Here is a 9,284-nt window from a genome sequence, read left to right on the forward strand (position 1 = left end):
ATTTCTTTAGATTTTTTGGACTAGAGATCCAGAGCAAAACATGGAAAACTTGTGCTTATGTATTGAAGTGTTGAGTGAATGATGTGGGAAATGTCAGGCATGCTGTCACTTGATGTTTGTGTTTTCATGTAGGAAGAAGGATCACATGCAGAGGTTCCCCTTGCCTTTGATCTGCAGAGAGTCAAAAGTCACTGGAAAAAAGGCTTTCAAGTAAACTGAGACAAAATTAGCTATGATGTAATCCTGACTAGGACACTCCAGCGCTATATATCAAATAGATAAAAACAAAAACAGGACTTTGCTAACTCACAGGAAACCCTCGTAGAGCAGCTGTCTTTAATACTCTACCTGCCTGCAGTCAGCTGAGACTGAAGAAGTCACCTGGATGAGTGACAAAATGTTTCTCCCACAAAACGCTACGTCCAGATGAACAGAATCAACTTTTGGAGACTACCTCAGGTGAGTTTCTGGAATAGCCTACATCTGGGGTTATCAAACCATGTGAAAAACTACATGACACAATAAATACACATTTCAGTATATACAAATATACATATATACAAAATTCCTATGAACAGCACACATACTTAAACCAGTTACATATATAACAACACACCATGACAAAACTCTACTAACCCTGTCACAGAGGCTCTTAAAGAGGTGACTGAGCTACTGCAGCCATCTATCACAACCAGCTGGGAATAAAGGCAGGAGGCAAACTGGGCATTTGACTGGTCAGTTAACTGGAGTTTTCCACTTCACCTCAGTTCATCTGTAATTAGCTCAGAAAAAGTGAATGCACTTTATATTATTATTTATACTTTTTTGCATGGTTTGAACTTGCACAATGAACAACAATAAACTACACATTTAAAACAACAGGTGACTGGTGAGGAGATTATACTATGAGATAGAGCAGGAATTTATATATATACAGCAGTGATAAAAAAAACAAACCCCAAAGAAAATTAAAATGAATTTAGTTAAAAACAATGAAAGTAAGACTGACGTTGTGTATCAGAGAAGTGCAAATTGCTTTAATAAATAATCTGTACACTATAGATGTAAGATAAATGGCTGCATGAAGCTATAATAAACAATGTTTGGCATCTTTTGCCTGACAGGCGTGTAAACCTGTCACAGAATGAAGTTATTATACAGCTTTATAGAGAGAGGTTTTCTAAAGTGCTCTTTATGGCAGCGAGGCTGAATCACTGCTGCCTCAGAGGTGTGGAGTGGGTGTGATGGGCTGTCTGTGATGGAGAGGGGAGGTTCAGTGACCTCCTGGCCCTCACTGACTCAAACAAATTCTGACCAATGATGCTTCCGGCCTCGCAGAGTAGTTTGTTCATCCTGCTGGCATTTCTGGCACTGACGCTGCAAACTAGATGGTGCTCACTACCACAGAAGAAGATCTCCATAAGGATATGAGCTTCATTAGAAAGTACAGTCATTCTTGATCTGTTTAAAAATGTTCTCTCAAGTTTTGGCAATGAGAGTAGGAATAATCCTACATGCCTGAGTCTACTGTCTACCATGTATTGTTCAGTTTGGAGATCCTTCCCAGATGCCTTAACCCCCCCCCCCCCTCCCCCCTTCCATCTTGGGTCAATTGTTCTCAGTAAGTCACATGACAGGGTGGGGCAAGGTCTCACAGTGGGTTCACCTGAAGCCTTGGCTGATTGTGACCCACACCCGTTTTCACACCTTGGCTCGTGTGATTAGGCAGAGGATCAATAGGGGGTCCATGACCCTCTTTGAGACACTCTTTGAGACGGGCTTAAAAATCAGGGACTCTCCACCAGTGGCTCTTAAAACTAAAGAAGCTTCTTGGATAAGAGGTGAAACAGCTTCAATAAACTTAAAGAAGTCCAGAGACTTTTCTTTCCAAGCTCCTCAAACAATGCCCGAGTCTAAATTGTCTCCAAAAAGTCCTTTTTGCTTGTCACTGAATTACAGGTTTGGCATTGGTCGTTTTGCATTAAATTTCTTATTGGAACCCATTAACAGCAAAGCCTTCTTAAACCCCAAACCTTAATCTGACCTCCACCTACCCATTACAAATGTAACTACATGTTGTGTTGACACAGTCCTCTCATCCATTTCTGGCCACTCAGCAGTTTTTTGATTGACTGGAAGGAAACAGAGAGGTAAACTCCACCAACAGTTAAGTCCGCGGTGATCTGAAAATGATGTGCCGGGAGTTGTGCCGTTCTCGGCGGCTTCAGTGACCCTCGAGCTCCCGGCGAGCTATCGAGCCGGTGGGTAACAGACGTCTCCGAAAACGTCGAAGCACTTTTGCAAATATGCGATATCTTGATAAACCGAGCAGATGTTTGATGTTTACACAGCTACTTTCTCGCCTGAAAATATGTTAAAAGTTTATTTTGAGACCCAGAAAGATTAATAAGAGTCATTTTAAAACTTAGTAGCGGCCGCCATTAATGGAAACTGGAGTTTGGCTGGGCCGCGCTATGAATTCTAGGATATGGTAGGCCACGAAGAACACACCCGACCCATCCTTCAAATTCGGGGAAAAGGAGGACGCATTTGTCAGCTGCATTCGGAGGCGTCTATGAATTTGGACGGCCTTCGGCGCGTCGCTGTGACGTAATCGGTCTACAAATGCGGCCTCAGGAGGAAGCAGCCCGTGAATTTGGACACGACCATTGTTCTGCTTTTCCCCTCTTACTTCCTTTCCCTCATTGCCTCCATCATCTGACTGAGCAAATGAGGCACATCATGATGTCTTGAAGCCTGACTGGAGAAATGATGATTGTACGGTCTCTACCTTACTATGTAGAAGCAACTATAGTTGTGATTTGCCACTAGATAAATAAAGTGAATTGAGTGAGCATTGCCTAACAATTCTTGCTTTTGGGACCAAGGTCACCTCTCTAATTGTTTCTCTCTTTCATAATTGAATGTACAGAACTTCTAGGCTCACCCAAGTAGGGGCTGACTCTGGTGCCTTATCTCTGCTACGCCTCTGCTTTTTGCAGATGATATGGTTCCTTTGGCCTCCTCGGTCTGTGATCTTCAGCTCACACTGGGATAGTTTGCAGTCAAATAGAGCGAAAATGGAAAAAAAATAAGCTGTTGGATGACTGGTCAATTGTTTATGTTCCTATGTTGTATCAGTCTGTGTTTCTACCCTGAACTATGGCCATGAGCTGTGGATGGTGTCCAGGACATGCTGGCTGATTTGTGGTGTCCACCCAGTAGATCTGGAGATGATGACCAGGAAGAATGAGATCTGGGTGTCTCTGTAGAAAATAGATGGATAAATGGACATCTATATGATGGCTCACGGGTGTTTTTAGCACCAGTTTTCTACACTGTACTTATTTCTAATCAATGATGCTGATTATTCTGTGCCTTCGGGCTTTACCTGCATTTAATACACTTGAAAATACATGCAACTGTGTATATTATCACTTTAAATTTAATGGCTTTCTATTACTATCATTTTTAAATACTTTTCAATTCTATAATATTTTACTTCAAAAAGTAGGTTTTGGTTGAATTACTGCCAGTTGTGTTATTGCTTTCTATTGCTATAACTATTCATGCAAGTGAGAGGAAAATGATCATTTCAGCTCAGCAGAAGTCTGAATAGAAGGGAGGTCTACAGTTTGCCTGGTAACAGCAGCTTAATTCTGGGATTGGCTTCTGCAGTGTTGATGTCAGATGTGCCTGGCAACGAGACTGGAATGCAACAGAAGGATTTAACACCCACTCAGCGTCACACCGCTGAACAGAACTGCTTTAACACTTGTTGCCTTGACACTGCAGAGTTGATTATTTAAATCGGACGATTATTTTTTCACTGTCTGCATCTTTGGTTTAGAAAAACACTTGGAGCCCTGCAGACAAAGATAAGAACTGAATGAAGAGAGGTCCCACTCTGCTTCAAACTCCACGCATCCATTTTCAAACCAAGTATAATATGTCGTGGAGCAGGTCGGTGCCGGTGTCTTTACAAACTGCATTTGGAACCAGACACAGCCTTGTTTGTTATGTTATTGTCTTTTTACATGTGTAGTGTCATTACAATAAATTTAAATTATACACACACAGTGACTGTATTTAACTAGTTGTTGCAATTATAATGTTGTTGTTTATATTTTTCAAGGTTATAAGATAAGATAAGATAAACTTTGTTAGTCCCACATGTGGGAAATTTGTTTTATACTGATGTATCTCTAATGTTTTGCTATTTTACCACTAATACAGAAAGAGTTAAATTTGCATATTAGTATAACAGAACAAAGTAAACATGGCACCTCCGTGTTGGCTTCATCTTTCAGCTCTGGACGTTCCTGCTTTGTAAAAACACTCTGTAAGGTCTGAGGGGTGTCTTACAAAGGAAGTTCAACACAGCCGGGCTTTCTTTGTGTTAACTGGTTTAACAAAATCTCTCAGGTCACATGGCTCAAGGAACACCTTTCAGAAAAATATCCTTTGAATGCTGCTCACTCCATCGAAGACATTATCAGATGATGATAAATTGAAATCTTTAAAGAACATTAAAAATTAACAGTAAAAAGAATCAGTGTTGCAGTGAAGATAAGAAATTGGTCTGTTTTCCTTCTCTCAACCGGTGGTAGCAGATGCCCCGCCCCTCCCTGAGCCTGGTTCTGCCAGAGGTTTCTTCCTGTTAAAAGGGAGTTTTTCCTTCCCACTGTCGCCAAAGTGCTGCTCATAGGGGGTCATATCTCTCTCTCTCTCTCTCTCTCTCTCTCTCTCTCTCTCTCTCTCTATATATATATATATATATATATATATATATATATATGTACACTCTGTATGTATTATTGTAGGGTCTACCTTACAATATAAAGTGCCTTAAAGCAACTGTTGTTGTGAATTAGCGCTGTATAAATAAAATTGAATTGAATTGAAATTAATGCTGGAGAAAATCTTTATTCTAGTGCTGTGAAACTTTAAATTGGATCATTTAAATATGAAAGCTTACAGTCCCACAGCCTGGAAATGTGGAAATGACTTCAGTTTGACACAGATCAAAGTGAAAGGATTTTTCTTCATTGAACAGGTGTTTTTGGTGTGTTTTAGGAGCCGCAATTCCTGCCGAGTGAAAGAGACCCAGCAGCAGATTAGATTATAATGAAGTATACACACTTTCTGCATATAATGTGACTATGTATGTTACTTTTCAACATGCTGTAAATAAAGTTTTTTTTTGTATGATGAAAAGCAAAGTGAGCCGGTGTCAAATTCCTTGTTTGTGCGCACAAACTAAAAAATAAAGATAATTCTGGCTCTACGGTCGCTGCCGTGTTTTATTACGCTCCCAATAAAACACAGAGTTGTCCCTCTTCGCGGGCATACAATATCTTCTAACGTAAACGCTCCGGACAAAGGGTCCCGCATGCGCGTCGTCGAAGAATCCAGTAAATAGAACCCAGGAGCACGAGCAGAGTGTCTGTGCTGACGTCACGGCCGTACGTTGAGAGCTGGAGCTGAGTTGTAAGCGCGAGCTCAGACGGAGGCGCGCCGAGGGAACAGCTACAGCTATGGTGCTCTGTTCTTCTTCGTGAGGACGAAATCAGCCAATTTTATTCTCGTTGACGTCTTTTTCTCCGTCTTCTCCGCGACGTAAACAAGCCGTCGGACATTTTGAAATCGCTTCGGGGATACAATATGTCTTCCACGGCGGTCGCTGCCTCCAGAAGGCAGTCCTGCTATTTATGCGATCTGCCCCGCATGCCGTGGGCGATGATCTGGGATTTTACCGAACCCGTCTGCCGTGGTTGTGTGAACTACGAAGGTGCCGACCGGATTGAATTCGTTATCGAGACTGCCAGGCAGCTAAAGAGAGCACACGGCTTTCAGGAGGGCCGCTCTCCCGGCCCGGGGAAGCCCCAGCACGCCGGGAAAGAGCTCAATCACTCGGTTGGGGACCTGGGCTCTCGTCCCCCTCAACCTCTGGATCGTTATCCGCTGTCAGACAGGCCGCCGCGGCTGGGCCCGGAGTACCAGGCGGGCAGGCAGGCGAACGGCCTCCCGATGCCCAACGGATTTCCCAAACCCGACGAGCCACCTGAGCTAAACCGCCAAAGCCCCAACCCCCGCAGGACTAGCACGGTTCCTCCTAACTTGGTGCCTTTGGTAAACGGCGCGATACCTGCCATACATCCACTCAGCGGCCGCCCGACACAGATCGGTCTGCCCGGCGCTCTGATCGCGCCTGTCCCCGGGGAGCACGGCAAACGCCCGGAGGAGCTGAAAGACAAGCACCGGGCGGACAGCATGTCGGACATGTCGGACAGCCACAAGGACTGGATAAACAAAGGCAAAACTGTCAGGGACCTGATGCTGCACACGTTCGACGGCAGGGTAAAGAAGGACCACACCGCCATGCAGCGGGTCATGGCGTACGAAATGAGCGGCACTTCCTCAAAAACAGGTAGGCTGTTTGTTTTGTGTCTGCACTAAATGTGGTGAGCTGGCACGCGCCATGAAAACGGGAACTAATGTGTCAGCACTTCACACACGGTGTGTCGTGGATTTACGCCATCGTGAAGGGTCCGCCCAGCCACGCTGCTGGCACGCACCCGCTCACCTCTCGTGTGAGACAGCAGTACGGGAGCAGGTGTGTGCGTGTGGTTGTTGGGGGAAGGGTGTTTAGAAATTTCCTGCCTCGTACTCTGCACAGGCCGGGATGTTAGTGTGGCTGTTAACCCTGCTGCTTTTCCTTTGCACAGACAGAGGGAAGCACCCTCGGCCTGGGAAGAGGAAGGCCTCCCCCGAGCCAGACTGTGAGAGCAGTGTCCCCAAGCTGAACGGCAGCGAGGGCCAGCCATGGCTCCCCTCGCCCTCCGAAGTCCTGAAGATGCCCCCAGCTGCCCTGCCAGGCTTCTCTGCAGCGCCTCCATCCACCATCTCCCCCCACTCCCGCACCACACCACCTGAGGCTGCCACAGCGCAGAATGGCCAGTCTCCCATGACTGCACTCATCCTCGCCACTGATAACGCAGGCAGCACGGGCTCGCCTAAGGACGGCAGCCAGGTACATTCCACCGTGGCGGGGGCGCGACGGAACAGCGGGAGCCCCCTGTCACCCTCACAGAGGAGGTTGGCCCAGAGAGAGGGGCCTGTGAGTGCCAACCCCTCTGCCCCACACGGTCCCGGCAGTATGGAGCCACCGCCACAGAGCATTCCGGATTCCTCCGTGCCCCCGGGCAGCGTGCCGCTGTGCTGCACTCTGTGCCACGAGCGGCTAGAGGACACTCATTTTGTCCAGTGCCCTTCAGTGCCCTCTCACAAGTTCTGTTTCCCCTGCTCCCGGGAGAGCATCAAGCAGCAGGGGGCCACCGGCGAGGTGTACTGTCCCAGTGGTGAAAGGTGCCCGCTGGTTGGCTCCAATGTACCCTGGGCCTTCATGCAGGGGGAAATAACCACCATATTGGCCGGAGATATAAAGGTAAAAAAGGAGCGGGACCCTTAAAAAGTTCTCCGACTGCTTCTCGTGAACTTGTTTCCCTTTGTAACCCAAGTATGGCAACAACAGCAGGACATAAAGTAACAGACGCAGCTCACCCAGCAAACCTCAGAGGAGCTGGCAGACATGTACATAGTGAACACAGGGAGTGTATACTTCATAAATGTGGCTGTAAAATTTGACTTTTTTCTTTAATACATTGTGTTTCTTACTGTGTTCCCAGTAAGACTTTTCCTTTTTCCCACCACAGCTGTTTCTTCTCAGTCTGTCGTTGTACGTTAGGTCTGCAGACAGTCCCTGTCCAGCATAGAATGTGACTAATTTGAGCACTTGGCAAAAATCCTTTAATAAATGAAACAAAAAAATGCTTCTAGCTGTACATGTATGCACTTGTTTAAGAAAAAACTTGCCAAATACAGTTTCAGACCTTGTAATAATACCCCAGTGTCTCTGTGGTTTGCTTATTTTCCGTTATCCTGGAGCTGGTCGCAGAGTCATGGCCTGATTGTGAATCAGTCATGATGCAATCCCTCCCAGCAGGAACAAATGGCTTCCAGGGAACAGTGGGTGGAAGGGAAAAGTCAGGGAGCGAGGAGGGGGGGTGAAGGCCGCAGTAGACGTGCGTTGCATAAATGCTGTGTACTGTAAATCACACGTGGGTGAGCCGAGGCTGCTCAGCGCTGAGGCCTCGTGCCCCATGAGCGCGGGGGAGATAAGGAGGGCCTAAAAATAGTCACCGTGGCTTCAAAGTGACGCCCGCGCCGGCGTTTGTTGATGTCAAAACAACTGCCTCATGTCCTGTTTGGCACTTTGGATCTAGAGATTTTCTCTTTGCGTCTCCTTCATCCACCCAAACCAGCCTGACGTCTCGTCAGATGCTGGCAGCAGATCAGAGCTGTCGCTGACTGAATACACACCCTGATTCCAGTGAAAGCACATGGGAGACGTGAGGTCACGAGCGGCGGAGGCCCACTGGGAGTGTTAGCGCAGGAACCGAGCGATCGGCCCTTTGCTTTCCTCCTCTCTCCTCGTGTTACGCCCTCTGTCACGCTGTCAGGATGACGGAAATACCTCAGGCTCTCTTTTCTGTTTCACACAGGCGTCGTTCTCCACAACAAAGCGGCTTCATCAGACAAAATGGCCTCTGTCAGAGCGGATTTGGACCAACCTTAAATCCCCCCACGCTCTCGCCCCCGTGTCAGCGACGTTTATTTGTCTTATTTGCTTTTACTTCAACCTTAAACGTGTATATCAAAGCGTCGTCTGTGGATCTCGCTGTCACGTTTGACTGCTTTGACTTCAGGAAGAAAATAAGGAGGGGGCCCTGCTTCAGAGTAGGGGGGTGGGAGTAAATGCCTTGCTCAGGGGTCACGTGCTCCTTAGTGGAATTCCTGAGTCACTGTCCTCCCTCCCTCCTCTTCTCATGTCTCCTCCCCCCCACTGCAGTAACTTTTCAAGGCTGCTGAGCGCACAGACGGATGAATGGGGGCCTGTATGTGTTTATGCCAGGACAGCGTGCAGAGAGGAAAGCGTTAACCCTTTCCCAGCTTTCTCCCCCACAGACGGCGTGTTTAGTTTTATCCTGCAGCACATTTAACAGGAATGCCGTTTCCTTCCTGGCAGAGCTGTATCTGTGCTGGAGGGTAGACTGTTCTTTCAAACTCTCCTGATTGTCAAACTTTCATTTTCAGGAAATTTTACATCACCAACATCTATAACTTGTTTTTGAATGTCCTAAATGGGCTTAAAGAGGTTTTATAACAATTGCGTGCTGTGCTGAACTGCGATTAAATCAGTCCAGGTCAGCAGACTAGTAGGT

The 9,284-nt window shown here is 46.6% G+C and overlaps 1 protein-coding gene across 1 annotated transcript; it reads left to right on the forward strand.

Annotated features, from left to right (window-relative positions):
* Positions 1-5,385: 5,385 nt before the first annotated feature.
* On the forward strand, positions 5,386-7,904 carry irf2bp2b (interferon regulatory factor 2 binding protein 2b). The gene is made up of 2 exons (XM_006809591.3): positions 5,386-6,430; positions 6,729-7,904. The coding sequence occupies exons 1-2, from the start codon at positions 5,665-5,667 to the stop codon at positions 7,469-7,471; spliced, it is 1,509 nt and encodes a 502-aa protein (XP_006809654.1). The 5' UTR covers positions 5,386-5,664; the 3' UTR covers positions 7,472-7,904.
* The last annotated feature ends 1,380 nt before the right edge of the window (positions 7,905-9,284 follow it).

Source organism: Neolamprologus brichardi, chromosome 9 (genome assembly GCF_056152115.1).
Source record: "Neolamprologus brichardi isolate AB-2024 chromosome 9, ASM5615211v1, whole genome shotgun sequence".
Lineage (NCBI taxonomy): Eukaryota > Metazoa > Chordata > Actinopteri > Cichliformes > Cichlidae > Neolamprologus > Neolamprologus brichardi.

Excerpts from the sequence above, each read along its gene's own strand:
- irf2bp2b (XM_006809591.3), top strand. The coding sequence starts at position 5,665 with ATGTCTTCCACGGCGGTCGCTGCCTCCAGAAGGCAGTCCTGCTATTTA. Across the intron at positions 6,431-6,728 it reads CGGCACTTCCTCAAAAACAG|ACAGAGGGAAGCACCCTCGG; the intron begins GTAGGCTGTTTG and ends TCCTTTGCACAG.